At 40.1% G+C, this 21,750-nt stretch overlaps 1 protein-coding gene across 2 annotated transcripts; it reads right to left on the bottom strand.

The window, feature by feature from the left end:
- Nucleotides 1-321: 321 nt before the first annotated feature.
- nkpd1 (NTPase, KAP family P-loop domain containing 1) lies at nt 322-15,972 on the bottom strand. Of its 2 annotated transcripts, XM_031324191.2 has the most exons (6): nt 15,503-15,972; nt 14,689-14,755; nt 13,125-13,241; nt 6,913-7,241; nt 3,517-4,980; nt 322-1,971 (listed from the first exon to the last, which is right to left on the bottom strand). In XM_031324191.2, exons 2-6 carry the CDS (start codon nt 14,726-14,728, stop codon nt 1,684-1,686), a joined length of 2,238 nt encoding a protein of 745 aa, XP_031180051.1. In that variant the 5' UTR covers nt 14,729-14,755; nt 15,503-15,972; the 3' UTR covers nt 322-1,683. The 2 variants fall into 2 exon arrangements, with proteins under 2 accessions (XP_031180051.1, XP_031180050.1); XM_031324190.2 differs by lacking the exon at nt 15,503-15,972 and having other exon boundaries at nt 14,689-14,891.
- Between the last annotated feature and the right edge of the window lie 5,778 nt (nt 15,973-21,750).

Below are 21,750 nucleotides of genomic sequence, written 5' to 3'. Positions count from 1 at the left end.
GCTCATGTGATTAGAAAGACTACAAAATCCTCATTTAAAGTAAACGTCAGCATGTACTGTATGCTTTCAGTATTGTGTGTACTGTAAATGCCTGGGGTTTGTTAGCCTGATATTTTTAGCCAAATTAATTTTTGCAACTTTCAGAGGGAAATAGTTCAAAGGAATCCAGATGAAATGAATCTTAGGATGATTATTTAACATGAGCACACTTTGATGTAAAAAAAATATCATCAGTGAGTCAGCACATTACTTGGGCTGTTTGCAAACTGGAAAAAGTATTTTGAAAAAAATGAGCATTGCTACAAAACAAATAATATATCCGCTTGGATGGGCATTTTAGTTATGGGACACTTGCATATGCATTTCATTTGTCAGACTTTACATTTTGTTGATTTGCATGAAATAGGGAATTACAGTTTACTGCAGCACATATACAGTATTAATAAGTACTTATTTTCTTCTTAAGGATCAATAAGTATTCCCAAATGAATTTTAATTGATGAAATACCAAATATAGCTTGTTAAAGCCAGTTCAGGTTCTGAAATAACATGTAATCCTACTATGTCTGCATCTAAGGAATTTCCACAACCTAAACGTTAAAATAAAAATAAAAAAAAAGTTATAGTACCAAACTTGCAAACTAGCATGCATTTATGATGTATGGTATAGGCACACCACACCTCATTATAAACATTCACTGATTCCAGAATAAAGCCACAGTAAAAGTTACAGTACAAACAAACAAAACAGAACATTTAAATACATTCAAAACATAAAAAAGAAACCTACAATCAAGTTGCAATTTTTTATATGGAGCCTTCTGTTAACCCTAAGTGAACTAAAGGTTGATCCAACACCATATCTTAATGTGCATATCACACTTTAGTGTGATAGTGTGGCAAGACTGACAGATTGAAAATAGAGGCTTTTAACAGGTTAAGCTTATTATTTTCCAATAATAAGGTCATGTAATCTGTAATGATATATTTTAATATTACTGAAAATAATTTTAAAAGCAATGTTAAAACAATATTTGCTCTGTATTGTCTTTAGGTATGTTCCACAGCTTTTCTGTAAAAACAACAACAGTGTGTCTCATAATAGGTCTTTTCACAGCAGACATGTTGACTTGTAGCAGGAAAAGCACAGGTGTTATTATTAGTGACATTAACAATGACTCCGTTTTATTTTATATTTTTTCTCCCAAGTGTTACAGTGAGCCAACATGCACAATACCAGGACCCTGAACCTGAAGAAGCCAAATGACATTCAGCCATCATAAATGTGCTTTTCCTAGTGTGACACTTCAAAATATCTACTGTGAAAAAGACCTTTTCATTATAGGAAAATAGGATCCATGAAAAACACAAATGTGCAATCATGTCAACTGCGGTTGACTTATTGGACATCTATTGTGTGTAAAACTACAGCTATCATTGTTGGGCTTGGTCCCTTTAAGTAAAAGAACAACATGTACGTGATAGTTATTTGACATAGTTACAGAAGATATTTTTCTTGGCAGAATCAAAAGTTTTTCACAAGCTCCTGCAAAGTGAATGTAATTACTTCACACTTACATAAACTCCCAAACTCGGTATTGTTACTGTAAAGATTGTTAATAAATGTTACAAATGCAGATAATAATTATAGGGATATTGCACTTACTGGAAATGGATTGAAATTTAGCTGTTAATCAGACTGGGATTAGACGAGTACTGATTGGAAACATGGAGGGGAACTCCAGACAGCTTGTTCTGAGGATGAGAATGTGTCATTGCCATGTTCTTGTATTGTGGTCGGAGATGTGATGGTAAACCCAGGAAGTGGAGTCTGAAAGTTGCCCATTCACCAAAGGTCATACCTAGCAGGTCTTTAAGATCATCTGCATCACCAAAGACCAGTGCTGCACCGTTGAGGTTATGGCTTTTCACAGTATCAATGTACTTACGGGGGTATTCCATCCTCTCCAACTAGGAAAAATAAGAACATTTAAGCATTATAAACAGAGAGACCTAATATAAATGACTTCCTAATCCTCCCTGAAATAACTGAATTGATCTAAACATCCTTTTTTTGTTTGCACATGCAAAAGTCGAAACATAGTTTTGTTTTGCACTATCGTGTGAGTTGAATAAACATTCATTTCAATACTGCTTTGTAATAAAAGTACATTCAATTTACAATACTCAGGATTTAAATTTAAAAATTAAACCCTGTTTTTTGGATACTATTTATGTTAAGCTAAGCAAGCAAGCATTTTTCAGCAAAAGTCATTCAATGTATTTAAGTTCAATATATATTCCCTTCTATATAGTAATTTACATTGTTAGTGGCGGTGTCCGCAATTACCGGGATTGATTAAAATGGACTACCTATGCACAAGGGTTTCACAGAAATGATGCAGCATGTAATTCTGTGTTACTATTTGTAATTGTATTACTTTATAACTTATTGATAACAGCTTCACTGTTTACTGATCACTCACCAAACTCTAGATCTGCAGCTGTTTTAGGTTACTGTTAATATAAACCAAACATTTTCTACTACTGCTGCTTCACATAAAAGAAAAAAAACATTGAACTGGTGACACAGAGGGTAAGCAGTTACAGGAAATGCAATGTTTTTGTCACAAAGGTTAGCACTGACAGTGATCGTTCGTTGAATGTCACAAGAACGAGCAGCCACTGTGAGCTGTAGCCAACTGGCTGCACCTCCAACTCGTCGTGCCATGGGAAAATCAGATTGTGGTTGCTCATGTCATGATAGAAAAAGGCAAATTATTGACTAACATCTTCAACATGAATTTGTTTGGCTGCACTTTAAACAGATACACCAGTTGTTAAAAACCAGCTGTTGTATTTCTGATAAAGGAGCTGCTCAAGAAGTGTTAGACTGCACTCGCTGATATCACCACAGTAAATCAACCAGGACTGAAATCTTAAAGCTACATCGTGTAAGAATTTCTCCCATCTAGTGGTGAAATTGTATATGACAACCAACTGAATTTTTGCTTTCTAGCCTCTCCCATTCCGATCTCGTTTTAACTGGTACGGTGGCCGAACCCAAAATTAGCTCTTAGTATCTCCATTGTTTACACGCAGCTATTCTGGCCACTGCAATATTAACTTTGGTCTTGTTGCTTTGTCGCATTGTCGTTTTAATTCTCTTTTTCGCTTCCCTGGCGAGTAAATCTCCCCCTGTCATTCGTCACGGTGCGGGGTGCCACTGAGTGTAAAAGGGCGAAATGAGGTATGTCCCTCTTTGGCTAATGTATTTTAAAGATGGAGGCGCAACATGCCGGCCGTCATTCGAGCGATTCGCCGGTATGTATTCTGAATGATTCTGAATGTCAGATTCTACGCTTATGAGAATACTTTGATTAGTTGGTGGAAGTAATTACTCATGAATGAGCACATATTTGTGAAAGAACAAAGTTTTTTTTTTTTTGCTAAGAATCAACTCAAAGAATTACACAATGTAGGTTTAAAGATTATAACTTCAAAGAAGTTCCTTACCTCTTCACATACATCCTCTTTCTTCATATTGATGATAGTTGTGATTGGCAGAGGAGCTAGGTTCCTCATCCAACCAGAATCCTTCAGCCTAGATGTCCCTCTGATGTGAGCCAGCTCCTTCCTAATTGAATGATCCAGGTTCACCGTCGCTTCTTCAAATGTCTTCAAGTCCTTCACAGTGAATTGGAAATCTACCGCGAGGAATTTTTCAAACATCTCAGGATCTCCATCCTGCTCGAGGAGGTCTTCAATCTGTGCACTCATCACATACAGCTCTGCCCTGGACTCGCTGAACACTGTCCACAAGGTCTTTGAATCATCAGTGTTTGCTGTATTGTTACGATCAATATCTGCTCTCTGCTGAGCGTCTTCCACACACTGGATGATCCAGCTGAGGCGGCAAGGCCACTGATTGGCCAAGACCACCCATGCTGCGATGTATTCTGGTTGAGGAAGCTCTTTCTTTAAAGTCTTCATGATTATCACAGTCACCCGAATGGAGTTGATAGCCCTCCTCATAGACATGGCATCCTCAAACATGTACGTGTTTAGATTCCTTTCATTGCTGGTCAGGATGCTCCGGACCAACATTTCTACTTCCTCCTCATTTACATCCAGGTCTGCTGTAGTTTTGTCCATCAGTGGATATGACTCTTTTGTTTCAAATGCAATCTCCAGTGACAATGAATCTGAGGAGGATGTCTTTTCGAGGCCCCCAGTTCTACGTTTATTTCGGCTCATGCTTATGTCCTCAGGGTTTTTTGAATTACTAGTGAGGCTGTAAAATAAACTGCGCTTTGAATCATCGCACAGCGGTGGGATCGTGAAGGCCAGAGTCACGATGCGGTGTAACAGTGAATAAGCTCTGTCCTCTTTGCTAAAGCAGCCATCTGCAAAGTTCACTTTCTCCACAAGAACATCTGGGTTGACGGCCAGAATAGAAATATATCGACATTCCTCATCTGAAAGCAGAATGTTGATGGCATCCAAAACTGCGACAATTTTTTGGGGGGAGCAACGGTCCAGATTGGTGATCTGCAGTACCACCCGGATCCTCCTCCTCTCAAACACCTCCATAAACTGGATGAATCGAGACAGAAACCACATTTCCTTCCTCACTTCGTTCATGAAGCCCAGATGGCTGCTGACCCGCTCATTGTCCATCCCCTTCTTTATGTTCTTTTCCTGGTTGAAGATAAGGTTCTTACCAATCAGAAAGACAAACCTCAATGCGCTTGCTGCAGGGACTCCAAAGACAGCAATGGCCAGGCCCTCCAGCACATCAACCTGGCAGTTTGTTCCATTCACTGCCCCGCCTGGTTTTACCTCAGGTTTGGGAAGGCTAAAAGTCAACACGAATACCAGGATGATAATTGGTACCACAAGAATGGACAGGACGAGAAACCACAGAGGGCAGCAGCAAACCTTTTTGGACCTCCAATGGTTGGGACCATTCTCCACTGTCTGAATTAAAAAAACAAACAAAAACACAGCAAATGGGAAGCAGTTCAGAAGGGTTAGGAAGGTTAGATGCCAATGTTTCCTAGAGATTGCATTGTTGTTGGTTGTTTGTTGGTTGGTCCTCCATTTTGGTTAAGACTGAAATATCAATAAAAACCTTAAGATAGATTGCCATGACATGCATTTACTACTACATACACATTACTACTATGAATCCTAATAACTTTGGTGATCCCCTGACTTTTCATCTAGCGCCATCATCAGGTCAAAATTTCACTTTTTACAATACATTTCTTCAGGGGTGGAAATAAATTACATTTACTCTTGTAACTGTAAGAAAGTCTTTTTCGTGTACGCTACTTGTACTTATATTTAATTTAAAAAACATTGTACTTTTACTAAAGTATTTTGTTATTATCTCAAGTATTTATTTCAAGTTGCATCCATTACAGAGTAAAAACAAAAGCCACATACAAAAGTCCAGATAAACCATGTGAGAATGGAAAGTTAGCATTGATGTACCTCGGCACATAGGTTTAAAAAAAGGTCGCATCGACCTTTAATGAATTCCTGGTTTAATGCACCACCCGGCTAACACGCTAAGTGACCCAAATCAAACACACCCACACTTTGGCGTGAGCAGGTGCATGCTGGGTGTGGCTAACGCTAAATGATGAAATGCACATGGTGGATCCTCCAGCGTGACTTCACATTAACTGAGGAACTTTTACCTTTAGTGAGGTATGTGAGGCCTTTCTGCTGTTTTAGCAATAATCTCTGTCACAGCGACTATAGAGCCTCATATTTAGCTAAAATGTTTGAAAACAGACAGAGAGGCTGAGTGGACTGGTTATAGTGGGACCGAGAGACAGAGTGGACTGGTTATAGTGGGACCGAGAGAGGCTGAGTGGACTGGTTATATTACGCTTTGAAAATGGATGAGCAGAGAAGTTGAACCTGCAGCAGATTGTGGAGGACTTCGCTGTGCTCAAGACTCGCGTTCAGACAGGTGAGCCAAACACTCTTCCTCCAGAAGAAGATTTCAACGTAGCGTTGTGTGCATGTGTTGTGCGAAAACTGTGCAGCTCCCCTTTGGCTTTAACACGTGTGTTTGTGGCTGCAGCTGTGTTGGAGTTTTTATTGTTTATGCATGTCATGTTTGCCTTGGCGTTGTTTTGATCTGCTGTTGGTTCTGTAAGAAGCGTCAGGCTATTTCATTTGTTGCTTTTTAATATTTCTTGTTGCACCCGCTGAGGTGTACATAGCTCTTTTTATGTCTTTGTTTGTCGGTCATATTTGTGTAATTGTCTAAGTTTTGGCCTCTTTTCCGGTTGTATAGTTATTGATTAATAATTAGTTCTGTGTGCACACTGCACAGGCTGCAAAGTGCTGTTGGACAGAGGGGCTCTGTGGTGTGATGTGTGTATGTTGACATGTTAATGCACCTTGTGTTCTTTAATCCTCCTATTGTCTTCGGGTCAAATTCGACCCATTTTCAAAAAGTTTCTACATCACAAATTTGGGTTTCTTTCAACCAAATTGTAAAAAAAAACAACAACGTGGATTGTTCCATACAACGCTCTTCACAAGTAAGTACACTCTAAATTGACTTTTGGTGTTTTATTCTATTTTATAGCATTTGAAAAAAAAAAAAAAGACAAAAGAACGTTGAAAAAAGTGACAAATGTTAGAAAAAGCTTCAAAAATTGGAGGAAAAAAATGGACAAAAACATAAAAAAAGTGAGTACTTTGATTTATGTCCATGTGCTAAACTAAGATGGTGAGCATGGTGAACCTGTGTCACAGAAGCATAATGTCATTGTAAGCATGTTGGCATGCATTTAGCTCGAAGCACAGTTGCACCCAAGTACAGACCGAGTCGCTAGCATGGCTGTAGATTTTGCTTATTAACTGAGAAAAGTTAAATTTACGAACCTTGTTCTTGATTTCGTCTTCTTCATTATGTTGAGCAACACGGTATAGTACAATCCGTAATTTCCCAAAGTTCATCTGCATGGCATGAAACAGCCGTATGGCTAGCCCGGCCCAAAGCAGGTCACTGCCTGCAAAATGCCAGGCACTAAAATGTACATGAATGAACCTGATGTTATGATGTTGCTGGTTCTCCTCTGTCCAAATGGGCCTGTAGAAGAGCATTCGGCCAATGAGTGCTAGAAAGCCACTAAATGAAGGCGTAACTGAGCGAGGCCTGTATCTTCCCTCATATTCCTGCTGAGTCCTCAAAGCTTCCTGCTCCATGTACACTGAAGAGACACAGAACATTGATATTATTTACATTTAGATTTAGGATAAATGATATAGCTGGGTGGAGTACATGTAAGTATAAACTAAGTAATACACATCAAGGCAAAGAGACATCAAGACAGGTAAAACAATATGTTGGGTAATGGCTTGGACATAAAGAGGATAATACATATATGCCTGTTTATTTAAATATGTGCAAAAAGCACATTCAAAAAATTCAAATGTAGTCAGTGAACAATGGATTTTTTGCAACATGTCAAAGCTACTACAACTATACTGCAAGACCTTCTGGGTAACACGGACTCCACGAGAGCCGCACACGCTCCATTCAGTCTGTTTAATGTCACTTGTGTGACCTGTGTTTTCATGTTTGAGTTTTCACATATTTCCTGTGCAAGGTGACTATGTCCTCAATTCAAAAATGTGCATCTTATCTTTAAAGATCAAAGTAGCACCTGTTCAGCCGTCATTCTTGAGGCGAAAATATGCTTATTTTGCAGACATTGTTGTAAATTGTAATTTGATTTGCTCACATTTGCCCTGTTACAGTCAATACTGAGGATTGTTTGGCCGCAGTATATTGCGAAAGGAAACCACTTGTAATTACCATATTTGCTATACATCCCATATGACATAAATGTGTTGGGGGGGGGGGGGGTATTAAAGGAGTGTGATGTGAGCACACCTTGAGCTGGGATATACAGAGCATTCACAAAGTATTCAAACCCTTTCACTTTTTGTTTTGTTGCAGCCTTATGCTAAATATGTTTAAATTCATTACCCCCTATCAACAATTTCCTCAATGTCCCATAATGAAAAAGTGAAAACGGAATTTTAACAAATGTTTGCAAATGTATTAAAAAGAAGAAAAAATGTGAGAAAATGTTGACATTAGTATTCACACCCTTTGCTGTGACACTTGAAATTTAGCTCTGGTACCTCCCGTTTCTCTCTATCATCTTTGAGTTATATTTATACACCTTAAGTCCACCTGTGGTCAAATGATTAGACAAATATTGAAAAGGCACACACGGTTCTCACAGCTGCATATCTGAGCAAAAACCAAGCCAAAAGGTCGAAGGAGCTGCCTGCAGAGCTCAGAGACAGGATTATGTCACATCACAGATCTGGGGAAGGCTACAAAAAAATGTCTGTATTGAAGGTTTCCAAGAGCACAGTGGCCCCTCCGTCATTCTTAAACGGAAGAAGTTTTAAACAACCAGGACTCCTCCTAGAGCTAAGCCCCCGAGCAAAGGGCCTTGGTAAGAGAGGTGACCAAGAACCTAGTCTTGCATTGCCAGATTGTTCAAAAGTTGTTTTAGTCGTGCAACAACAGAAAACTCAGATTCGACATATAGTCTAACTAGCTGTCTGGATTGACCCTGCAGACGTCTGAGGAGCAGTTAACCATAGTCCTCATAAATTGACCGGAGTTTAAAATGCCAACACAAAGAAAGCGGAATTTAACGGACATCAGGCCGAAAATTAGGGACATCCAGCGTAATTTCCGGCAGCAAGGGAACAGTCCCGGAAATGAAACGCCGTTGATATAGACTACCAAGAACCCGATGGTCACGCTGGCTGAACTCCAAAGATCCTGTGTGGAGATGGGAGAGACTTCCAGAAGGACTGTAACTCTCCACCAATCTGGGCTTTATGGCAGAGTGACTAGATGGAAGCCGCTCTTCAGTGAACGACGCATAAAAGCCTGCTTGGAGATGGCAAAAAGCACCTAAAGGACTCTCAGACTATGAGAAACAAGATTCTCTGGTCTAATGAAACCAAGATTGAACTGTTTGGCCTCAACTCTAAGCATCATGTCTGGAGGAAACCAGTCATACCCAAGAAGACTTGAGGCTGTAATCGCTGCAACTTTGTACTGAGTAAGGGTCTAAATACTTATGACAATGTGATAATTCAGTTTTTTCTTTTTAATTTGCAAAACATTTTTGCAATGCACTTTGAATTGCCTTGTTTCTGAAAGGTGCTATACAAATAAAACTGCCTTGCCTTGGCTTTTGCTTGGTCGTTATGTATTGAGTGTAGATTGACAAGGGGGAAAATGATTTAAATGATTTTAGCATAAAGCTGCATCATTATTAAAATGTGAAAAAGTGAAGGGGTCCTAATACTTTCTGAATGTAATGTTTGTGTAACTTGTTTGCTGTGCGGTGTTTTATGAGAATTATGGTATGTTTAGTTAAGGACACAGAGATCCCCTGGAGTCCTGCAGAGCAGAAATACATTGTCCACTTTTCAATCAGTCAGTTGTGAAGAAATCATTGAAGTATGAGCCAGCTCTGAGGTGGTGCACAGCTCATTCATATGCCAATAAGTAGCAGCGTCTAAGTCAGTGCAGTAATTCAACATTACGTTTTCTACATTGTAATGGTATTGTGCTGCCATACGGTATCTGTTTGCATGCATATCCTTTGAAGTTTTTATGTTTGGTGCCAATGTGACTTTTCAAGACCTTATAACATCCTATAGTTCCTACCCACAGACTGTAGACACTGCCACTGGTCAGTGGCGATTCTAGGGTCTGTTGTGGCCCTAGGCAAGAATTCCTAGGGGGCCCCTAGAGTTTGTCACCATTATGTTCTAAACTCTACAAATGCTGTTTACGGACCTTGGCTACGGCAAATGCTGCCACTATGTCCTCCAGATCTAAAGACCTTCGCACATTTTGCTCCTATTGAAATGAGAGCCAGTCCTGAAAGTCTCTCCTTGAACAGGAGCTAGATGGACCTGCACTCTAGGCTGGTGTCTCCAGTTCCATTAGCTAGGTTTCACTGTTTCCCATACATTGATATATTTGTGGCGTGTACAGACAGTTTATTAAAAAGATAGATTATAAAGAGAGTCGCGTTCTCGTATAATAGGCGGCCGCCGTCTTGGGAGCTACTGTCTTTCTAAACTATCTTTTTAATAAACTGTCTGTACACTTACAATGATCTCAATGCTTCGGTTAACATTTAGTTACCCTCATTATGCTACCGTTGAAGTGTGGTGATATTTGGAGCCTTTTTAGTGGTATAAATAGCGATTTGTTTTTACTTTCCCTGTGCCCCGAATACTAGCGTTGTAAGCTAATCAGTGGTCCGCGCTAGCTTGTTTCAAGCTACAAACGCATTCGATTAGCATGAAAACATGTCCCAGAGAGCGATCGAGTGGGTACATATGTGAGCCATATGGGAGTAGCCTACGCATGAAACTCAACGTTTTGAGTGCTTTAGCGGCATTGACCTGACTCCCTGAATAAGCTGCAGAGACGTCGTCTCTCTCCGCCACTCTGCTGAGCCCCGTTCACGTAACAGCATCAGTTAAACTGTATTTCACACTATGATGGTTACATTTGCAATTAATCCGCGGCTCACATGCCTGCCGACAGTGCTTAATTTGTAAAGTGGGAGGTCCCAGAGCGCAGAGGTGGGGTGGATCCGGCGACTCAAAACGGGGGTTGGAGGTAATGAACAAAAAAAAAATTACACTGCCTATGTAGCTTCTGACAAAAAAAACAACCTAAACAACGATGTGTGTACATCAGGGCAATGTTTATTTTTATTTCAGAACATGCACTGCATCAGTGCGAAATGTTATTTATCAATATTTCAAAATAGAAAATATTACACTTAATAATGTTTTGTAACAATATTGTATTATTGTACAAATTAGCTACAACAGTAATAGCAGTTACCTTATGTAAGTCACTCCTACATTTTTCAACTGAGGAGCAAATGTGCTCCTTGGGGAAAAATATACGGTTATGCCCTGTTCATACTAATCAAATGAACTGGACTAGAGCTGTAATCTGGCCTTAAAAGTTCGGCTCGACAAGGACCGAGCCCGACAGAATTTGGCCAGAGCCAGACAAGTACGTTTTGATTGACAGCTTTTTAAAAACCCGTACCCGTTTACAGCCTGACTGTAGAAAAGGCCGTCTATCAGCAGTGATTAGAGTGCATGTCGGAGAATAGCGAGGACACGCGCTTTACACCGTGAGCAGGCACACGTACCACTCGGCGGAAAAGGGAGAGAAAGAAAAAAGAGACGCGCACAGCTCTTTTGTCTTTAGTCAAGAATGAGTCATTTATACATTTTTTAACATTTATTCATGACTAACATAGGCTATAGGCCACTTGGAAGTTGGAACAAAGAAATAAAATAAGTCCTCCAGAGGCCAGCCTCTGTTTCACCTCCTCAGCATCCATTTTCACACTAATCGAAACGCATCACCTGACCGCTCATTTACCGTGCAACCCGGAGCCCGAGCCTGGCCCGAGCCCGTGTAAAATGATAGAAATTAAGACCGAACCCGACGAAAGATCTTCAGCTCTAAACTGGACTTTGTCAGATACGAAAGCCCTGATGTTATGAACACCTCAGGACAATTTCTCCAGCACGGATGCATTCAAGTTAAGGTATAATGTTCTTAACACGCTTTTAATCTCGTAGAAATTCAAAGAAGTTATTAGCATGTTATTAATAATGTAAGACGCCTAACGTTAGCTAGTAAGGATATAACATTAGCACGTTATCAGCTGTGTTGTTGAGGTTACCATGCTGTAATGCTAACATTACCTGCTAGTCAGTATCGACTTAGGTGTAAGACACAAAACAATCCCAACTAGGGTAATTGGGTAAGTTGCAAACATTTTCTTTTCAATTTTGTTCATGTTCAAGTGGTCAACAAGTTAACAACATATACGGTAACATTTAAGTTTTACAATTTTTTTTTTTTTGTCTTGCATGCAGAAGGTCACAAAGAGGTGAACAGCATCTGGCTGTTAAACAGAATTACAACTTTGTTGAAAGATTACATTGTGTGCTGTAACTGCCCCTGACCCCAGTCCTTGAGGATGGGACTGTGGGCAGATTGTCTATTAAGCGGTTATTGAAAGTTGCCAAAAAAAAAATATTCATTGCATATTCTCATCCTTATTTTTTCTTTCTTTTTTTCTCTCCCAGAAGGATAACTCCTCTTTTTTTCCCTTTGACTTTCAATTGAAAAAAATTCTATCATGCTTCGACGGGAATGACATGGGGCCCCTTCAGATGTCATTGCAAAAAGTAATTTGTTTGTTTAATGGCCCTGACACACCAACCCGATAATCGGCCGTCGGACAGTCTGGCGAGGTCAGTGACTTGAGTCTGTTCGGTGTGTTCCGTGCCGTCGTCCATCGGAGGAGCTGTCGGCCTTCGTTTTGGCTGACCTGACTTGTTGAGTCGGAGGGCGGGCACACACTAACCCGGAAATAACGAGAGGGATGAGTGACGAATGGCTCTCAAAATCTGACGAAAATCTTTTAAACAGACCTTTGTCGATCTGAAATGAAGACAGATTCAGCAACTGTATGGCCTGTATGTTTTCAGAAACACGTTTCAGTGAACTATTTTTGTAAAATACGAGATCGTATTTCGAACAAGCCGCCATTACTATTGGCTGGAGAAGCCAGACCCATATGACGCGTTGTCATTTCCGGTTTTCATTTTTTGTATTACGTCTCGCGCACGCGCTGAACGTACGCTCAAGACGGCGTCGTTTTGGTGTGTTCCAAGGCAGTTTGTGGACCTCTGGGAGCCGACTGATCAGTCCGACTGCCTTTTCTGCCGACGGTCAGCCGTCGGGTTGGTGTGTAAGGGGCTTAAGGGGGACGGGGGGGTTGCGTTCACTGTGGTGGCCACATTTTGAGACATTGCTGTGGAGTAAAGTTTGTCAGCCCTCGGGGGGGCCCCCTAACGGCCTGGTGCCCCAAGCAGTTGCCTGGCTTGCCTGTTGAGAAGCTGCGGCTCTGCAACTGGTCTTTAAGTGGTTGATAAAGCAACAGTCATCCAGCAGACAAAAGAGACGACATGCTGGGGGACAGAGAGTGTTTAAATACCTTCCATTTGTCCGAGGATCATGTTAATTCGATTCTGACATGAAGAGTAGAGTCCTACAGTTGCAGGCGATGAAACTTTTGTCAGGGTCTTGGACAGCGCATATGCATAAATATCATCTAAAAGGAGATTTAAAATGAAACAAAACAGCATGGATAACTCATTTTACATTTCAATTTGTATTCAAATTAACTTACAGTAGCTGATACTCTTATGTACAACTGTGAGCAAAAACGTTACAAGCAACCTAAAGTTAAAGGATGAATATACACACCTATTTAAAGAATTGCTCACATTTGAACTGAGAAAACTGGCTCAAAGTACTAACCATTACAGACAATGTTCTTAATTAAAGGAAAACTTACTTTGGCTCAATAATGCTGAACTAAACTGAAACAACAGTATAGGTACATGACACTTGTTCATGTAGGCATTAATAAGGTGAGCTTATTAACTTTAAACTGTAAACTTGGCCTATCACTTTACACATTACATTTTTCATAATTATATATTTAGAATTTAGCTAGATTAAGACCGTGTGTGTGTGTGTGTGATGTAGGCCTATCACTTTACACATTACATTTTTCATAATTATATATTTAGAATTTAGCTAGATTAAGACCGTGTGTGGGTGTGGTGTCTATAAGCGTCAAAACAGTAACAACAAATTAACTAATGTTAAACCACAATGGATAGACATAAGTACTTAAAAAGAAACAAAAATACATCCTCCATGCGGTGTGCTATATGCTAATTGATACATGACAAACAATCAGTCCGTCCAGGATTTCGCGGCCTTTTTTTGAGATAGCTGCGGCCCAAAATGCCTGATTTTGCAGGAGCTTTTGTAAAAAATGGCCAAAAAGTTGCAATGTCTTGTGTTTTTGGTGCAGTGAAGTTGCGAGAGACAGTGAAAATTGCAAAAAAGTTGCGAAAGTCCTGTGTTTGACCCATCCACCACCCCAACCAACCTCCCTACGTGGATTTTCGCCCTTTCATACTACTCGCTACGGCGTAAATTGACACGCAATTGCAAGGTAATGTAAGTCAATGGAGGCCAAACGGCGTTGATAAACGCGCTAAAAACACGCGTTGATAAAACGCCAAAATGGCATACGAATTGCTGTGTCATACATACACCACTTCATGAGATCAGTCTGCAGAGTCACATACTGACGCAAAGTCAGTAGGACTGCTGTGAGTGGTTGAAGTCGTGGTAAACTCCGGTGATTGGTCAAAATTGCGAGTCGCACCGAATTCATGGTTGAATTCGCGTGAATTGTTGCGATCATGACATCGCGAAATCCTGGAGGGACTGAACAATAAAGAATAACGGTTTCAAGCTGAAATACAAACCAACCATAACTGTTGGCTAAACAATCTAGTACATTATGATAAAGAACAGCATGAGGGAAAATGGGACCCTGAATTAATGAGAGAATAATATCATCAACACCAGTAATATTTATTAATTCAGACTGGCAAAGGAAAGTGAAAATGGAGCCCTTCTGAGCAGGAGGAGAGAAGAACGTGCCACATACGTATCATAACCTGCAGATAACTCACCTTTTTTTGGCTTATTCATGATGACTGTATGGTGTGACATGCACCTTTCACAGAAAATCCCTTTGACCTGCGAAGAATGAGAAACAGCAGGGAAGTCGGCGCAGGCAGTCGAGGTGTGTCTGTGTGTTTGCTTTCTGTATGGCTACAGCAGACTATAGTACTTTCAGTCCCCAGTGAGGGGAGCTCCAATGCAAAAACCCACTGATACGGACACTCACACTGTTGATTCAGTACACTCAGTTTAACTTGTGGATTTGGTGTGAAAGACTTGTTTGTTAATGTAACAAACACTTCTACAGCTAAATGGAAAGCTGCACATGTGGAATGAATGTCCTTCAGAGTGCTTACATGGCAAAAACAGAATTTCACAACCCACAGTTCATTTTTCTTTTACAGAGAGTTGATTGACAGGCATTTAAGTGAAGTGTTTTAAGATGATATCCTGACATTCTTCGTGAGAATGCGTTGACTATGCACTCTCCCAGAGTGCAGGCTGTTCTTTTTTATGTGCACAAAATGTCAACAGTTATGCTGTGTCAATGATTACCTTGAATTACCTAGTCCCTTTCACTACTGGCAACATATTTTCTTTTTGTGTTCTTGCCTGCACATGCTTAATGGACTCATAGACAGAGACAAATAAGAAAACTGAGTTACAGACAGACTTTTAGTTTTGAGAAAGTTTGTTTAACTTTGATACAACCTTTTGATCAGCTTGCACAAAAGAATACTAAATCGGCATAAAGCTGTAATTATGCTCTTAGAACCCATAAGATAATGACTGATGTAGAAATGTGTTACTGATAAAACTTACCTGGTTAAGTTCCAAAAGATTATTATAACTTATCTTTGAATCGCTACTTTTAACGTATCCAAAAAACAGAGAGGACCACGCAGCCAGGGTGTGGTGAACCTTCTACCCTCAAGACTTCAGTGCCATAAAACGTTACAACACTGATAAGAGAGGGATAAAAAGGCACCTGATAACCACATGCTATGTCTGTAGGAAGGACATTTTCCAGGAAGTGAGGTCACATGCAAGTGAAATTATGTCTTGAGAGATGGAGCTGTACATTTCTTCCATTCTCCTTTTCCAATCTGTTACACCATACTACTCCTGCTGCTCCCAATCGTCTCTCTATTCATAGAATCTGAGTGAAGTGGGTAGTTGCTGAAAGCATTGAGCTAGAAAAATCCCCATTCTTGCAATAGCTGCTGGCATTTACATGGAAAAATTAAACAAATGAGTTGATTTTAATACTGGAGCATTGGGTTTTCATGATCTGTTTCATGAACTGAATTCCTAGTTTCCTCTAGGTTGGGAATGGCTGGATTGCTCTTCCTGGCCTGAACTGACATGCATAGCAGTTTAAGATGCCAAAGCAGCAGCACCAAAGCTTTTTTGCCCAGAGCAGGATTTGTTATGACATAACTGGTTAGTCAAGCTTTGACAAACAAGCTAGAAGCCTAATTTTCCTTGACATATTACACTTTTTTTTTAGTTTTTTTTGTTTGTGCATTAGCCTTTCTTTACCATCTGGTGTCACGGTGTACCTTCACAAGCTACTACAAATAAACTAGCCTATCATGTCAAGTTGGCTATTTTTCATACATTCATTCCCAAAGTTTCATGCACTTACACAGGTAATTTTTCGTGTGAATCATGGTTAAAATTTAAAAGGTTTTCCATTTAGCTCCTCTTTTTAGTCATCTCGATTGCATAAAAAATACATCTTGAAAAAAGAACATACTGGTGTAAACGTACAGTATGTGTATTCTAACAGTTCTGTGTGCACAGTTACCTACAGGAACATAATTATTAGCTATAGAGGCAGGCAGGTTTTAATCTTTTAAATACTTTATTATCTAATTTGATTCAGATGAGATTAAAGATTTAATGTTTCAGGAAGGGAACCTTATTTTGTGACATTTGTTGAGCTTGGCTTAGAATACAAAATTCAGTTTGCAGTGTAATATATGTAACAAGGTGTGTTCTTGTCCAACAAGTGTTTGACCACTGCAACAGTATATTTGGTGTCATACAGTAAGTCAACATGGGCTGGGCACTTGTATGTGCATAACACAATTAATAACATAATTACTATATAACTATACTGTATGCAGACATACACACACCACAAGCACATTGGTGTCAGTACTGTAGTGTATACAACCTCACACACAAGCATCAGAGAGCAAAATACTTCATGTTTAGGCTATATTGCCGAAATGAAGTTTAATTAGTGTACGTCTGATTAAGATTTAAAGACCTGAGGCCTCAGGGTGACAAATTCTGCCTTTACTTCGAGTACCTGATTGTTCAACTACTTTAATTAACTTGATTGTCCTAGAGAGAGTGAGGGTGTGTGTGCATATGTGTATGTGAGAGAAAGATGTTCTCAGTTATTGCTTGGCCAGAAGTCTTTTGCAAACCAATACTGAATCACTTGGATTGTATCTCCCCTTCTATGAACCCTCACCACACCTCGGCCTTTCACCACATAAACCTTGCAGTAAAGTTAATGAATTCACCTTCATGATTAATCCAAGATAGGTATCTTTCAGATAAATTGTATTTCAGAATTGAGCAGACTTGGACTGATTTATTTATTTATTTATTTATTTTTTTTGCTAAAGGCGTGGGGAAATTAAACTAATATTGTAAAATGTTAGGTTCAGGGGATGGCAATTGTTTTCTGTCAGGAGCTGGTTGAAAATGTGTGCACTTAGGATCATTTCTATCACCTGTGATGCATGAGCAAGTCAAATAATGTGATATATATTTAAAAAAAATAAGTGTTGTAATCTAACATACCAACAGAGGGCGCTAAAGCATTGTGAATAAAATCAGGACAATGCCATTTGATCAGCTGCCCTTAGTCACACTTCTCTGCTCTATTGGTATGTAGGAGCAGACCCGACAGTGAAGGAGGCATTTACTGAAAATAGGGAGCGGTCAAGAGCTTAAGATGTGCTAGAACTTCTCTTGGAAGGGCCGATGATCATTTAATGTAAATTAGTAACTGCAGAGCACACGCACACACTCGGTAATATCTATCTGCTTTTATTCCTTATCCATTGTTCCTAAGGGCAGACAAGACACCTGCTTGCCTGGCCTAATTGGCCTCAGGACCTCTTGTTGGTGTGATCTATTGATCAGTCTCACTACAGATGCTGCTAAGTCACAGGGAGAGGACAGAGAAATAGCCAGATATACTGAAAGTAAGCACTGCCAAATCTGGGCATGATGTCTTAAGTTTTGCTGCTCCCTCAGCAGAGCTGTGCAGCAAGCAAAGATGATGACCCTGAGGAGCAGGAGTCCAGATCCTTCCCACAAGCTGACTCACACCCACCATTTGTTTTTTATTGTTACCAAGGGGATGATGGCACCAACAGATGGAGGTTTCTGAATGCTGTGACCCCCATAGATCTATAGACGGTGTCTGCTTTAACAATCCCACCAGAGACAGCGAGATGAAAACTCCTCCATGCTCGCAAGATCCACTTTTTGTTTGATTCCTCTGTGGCAAATATTAGAAGAAGAAAAAAAAAAGGTAACTGAGATTGCCATCGAAGAGCCCTTCTGGGGCAGGGGTGAGCGAAATGGTATGCATGCTGATATGTATCTATCAGCACAAACATCCTATACATGATTATTTTTGCCTGCACCTTCAACCTCATTCAATTCAGATCCAGGTCACATCATCTCATTCTCATCTATTTCCATTTTGACTTGTCCTCATCCTCTCCCATCTCAAGCAGTACTCAACCAATGTAAATAGTGTCTTTGCTTTGTCCTCTTAATCCCCCTCTCTCATTCTGTACAGCTTTCACTCAAATCCCAGAAAAACTCAGAAACGTGCGTATGTTTATGAGGCCTGCCACACGATATGTCCTTCGCTACCTCGTAAAAGGCAATACATTCTTCTTTATGGAGCGCACAAATTTCCTATTCTCTTCTGCGTGTGAGAGCTACATTCCCATATGGTATTACATTTATGATGCATGACAAGGCTTACAATTCTCCATCTTCTCTGCAGCGCACTGTGAGTAACCAGAGCTGTCCAAAAGTCATGGCTGTGACAACGGGGATCATTATACATTTTTCTTTCTGTGCGGCTGCCTTTCTGTATTCATCTCCACGCTTCTATGAAATGTGTTTTTATCCCGCCGTGTGAGAGTATACAGTAGTTACCAGGTGCACAATGACTCTTCTCTGGATGGTGGTGTTGGAACGACTGTGCACTCTTGGATCTTTTCACCAACGTGCAAACTTGCATGTATGTGTGCACACATTCACAGTAATCCGCTGATCCTGCCTCCTGTTTTATTGTCAATATCAGTCGGTTGAGGGGTTGATGGCTGTTGACGGGCGCTGGATTGTCGAGCTAAAGATGATGGCAGCTCTCGCAGAGATCGAATAGCTGAGGTTGATACCCCTTGGAGGGTGTTTTTAGGCTGTTATAAAATCTGATCCGTATCAGACCTTCACTGAAGCATGGGGGGTGGATCTGTATAGCCAGATACACTATACTGTACATATATCCTATAGCTTCTTCTTATCTTCCCCTCTACTTCCCTCTCTCACACAAAAACACACATTTTTCTTTAGTATTGGGCCACCTGTACCTGTTTTTCAGTCAACACAGCCTGCAGTCTCCCTCCCTATGTGCATGAAGGAATTGCTTTATCATATAAGAATGGGCACTAATCTTGTTTTTTATATTTCATGAACATATAGGCTACACCTCAAGGCCACAGCATGCTCTGCATCGTGACATTACCTGCTGTTAGGTGGCATCATGACTGTGTAAACATACACGCCACTTTCCTAAAGCCAAATGGCGTGTTATTCGTACGCATTTTGATCTATCCACGTGTATGTCTACGCTGTATACAGTGGATGTAAACATACGTGCTATCGCGAGAACGTCACACGCATGTAAAATAAAAATAAAAGGTTGGGTTTAGGGAAAGAACATTGGGAAAGGCTTTAGTAACACTAAAAAACGACAAACGCAACGGTGACCAACGTCACACGCTTAGGGAAACAAACTGTTGGGTTTAGGAAAAGAACATTGGGGAAGGATTTATTTATTTTAAAAAAAATAAATAAACAGTTGTTAAATGCCACACGCGGGACGCGATCCCTGCTCTCCTCAGTGAAAGTCCTGTGTTTTACCCATTGACCATGTATGTCAATGGAGGCCAAACAGCGTTGATAAACACGCTAAAAAACGATTATGCGTCTTCATAACACGCAAAAATGGCATACGAATTGGCGTGTCATACATACGCCACTTAGTGAGATCAGTCTGTTACAAGATACCTGAGTGCACACTGATCATTCTAGCACATCAGTGAGAGAACCTCTGTAAAAACATTCAGCCATTAGTACAGTGAACGTATACACATGTAGTGTACACAATGTGGCAGGAGAGCATGAACATGTGCATGAATCTTTGGTTTGAGTGATACACATATTTGTGTATCCAACAAGTCAGCAAGATGCAAACAATTAGTAGTGTATCCACAGTACAGAGGAACACAAGTCAACATTCAGGTGATTTCACTTTTGCCTGTATGCTTTTGTTTGATGGTGTTTAACTTAACAACACAGGGTTTTGTGTATTGCAACCTTTTTGCTCCAGTCGTTATCACGCATCTTTGGATTTTTGTTTTTGCCATGCTAGTCGTGGGGTGATGTCGGTCCACCACTTCCATCCAGACTGAAATATCTCAACTATTGGATTCACTACTATGAAATTCTGTAGACATTCATTGTGCCCAGAGGATAAATCCTAATGACTTTGGTGATCCACTGACTTTTCATCTAGTGCCACCATGAGGTTGACATTTGTGGTTTTGAGTGAAACAACTATTGAACTGACTGCCTTGAAATTTGGTACAAACAATCATGTCCCCCACAGGATAAACTGTACTAACTTTGATGATCATTTTGATGATCCCTTAACTTTTCCTATAGCGCAATCATCCGATTAAAATGTTAATTTGTTCCTTTGGTTTAAGACCAAATACCTGCACCCACTATTGACATTCTCATCAGCCTCAGCTGTACTATGTGTTTAGTGCTAACCTCAATAGGCCGTGAGATATGCTTTGGATGGGCTAAAGTGTAAATGCAAAATCAATGTACACACAGCAACAACACAACCGTTTTATTTCTGCATTTGCCCAAATTGCAATAAAACATGCACACCAATATCCTTGTGTAATTAGTAACTTGATTGAAATTGAGCTGGGCCCTGTGGCTAGTTCCTGACAAAAACACACTTTGAAATAAAATAATAAGTGCTGGCATTGTCATGGCCTCTGCAGAGCCTGTAATGTTTATAACAAAGAGTAACAATGTTGTATTGGCTTTGAAAAAAGGGTGTCAGGTTGGCAATTATATCTATTTGATTGGAAGGAAAGAATAATCTGATTTCACAAGGTAAAATGCAGCTTTAATGCATGTAAAAAATATGGATCATTCAAATAAAACTGTCCAGGTGCCATACACGTAATAAGGTGTAAATGGTATTTGGAATTGTAGTAACGTGGGAGTGGCACAGGTATGTGTGTTACGTGTGAGACACAGGTTACAACTACTCATCAAAATGGAATCTGTCACACCTTCACACTTGTAAACATGCATATAGAGATTTCTCTGTTGCGGAGAGGTCAAGATATGATAATAATAATGTCTTCTTATTCTGTGCAACGGTTCTGTCTGCTTTCTTTTCACTGTTGCATATATTACAAAGTATTGAGATGTCAGATCTGTTTACACGGTGCACAGATACAACAGCTATTCAAACAACCAGGCTGGAGAAAGGCAATAGGTGGACATGGACATTTTAGCGTGAAGGTGACTCAGATTTGTGAGACAAAAATCATTTTAAAGTGACTCTTAGAGCTCATTCTAAACCCCTTCTGTCATCTGTGAGGGAGCACGCTCTAATCCATTGTCACTGGGTGGATTAATTTGCATAATTCCACTATTGTGCTGTCCCAGATCTTTTTCTGTGTCCTCCTTCACATCTGAAAAGACGAAGGAAA

The sequence above is a fragment of the Sander lucioperca genome, chromosome 3 (genome assembly GCF_008315115.2).
Source record: "Sander lucioperca isolate FBNREF2018 chromosome 3, SLUC_FBN_1.2, whole genome shotgun sequence".
Lineage (NCBI taxonomy): Eukaryota > Metazoa > Chordata > Actinopteri > Perciformes > Percidae > Sander > Sander lucioperca.
This window is presented reverse-complemented; position numbering and strand designations above follow the sequence as displayed.

Bases quoted from the DNA above. Each gene is read 5' to 3' on its own strand.
- nkpd1 (XM_031324191.2), bottom strand. From the start codon at position 14,728: ATGTCACACCATACAGTCATCATGAATAAGCCAAAAAAAG. The intron at 13,242-14,688 runs GTGAGTTATCTG...ATCTCCTTTTAG, and splicing joins CATGAATAAGCCAAAAAAAG to ATGATATTTATGCATATGCG. The intron at 4,981-6,912 runs GTTCGTAAATTT...TTTTTAATTCAG, and splicing joins AAGACGAAATCAAGAACAAG to ACAGTGGAGAATGGTCCCAA.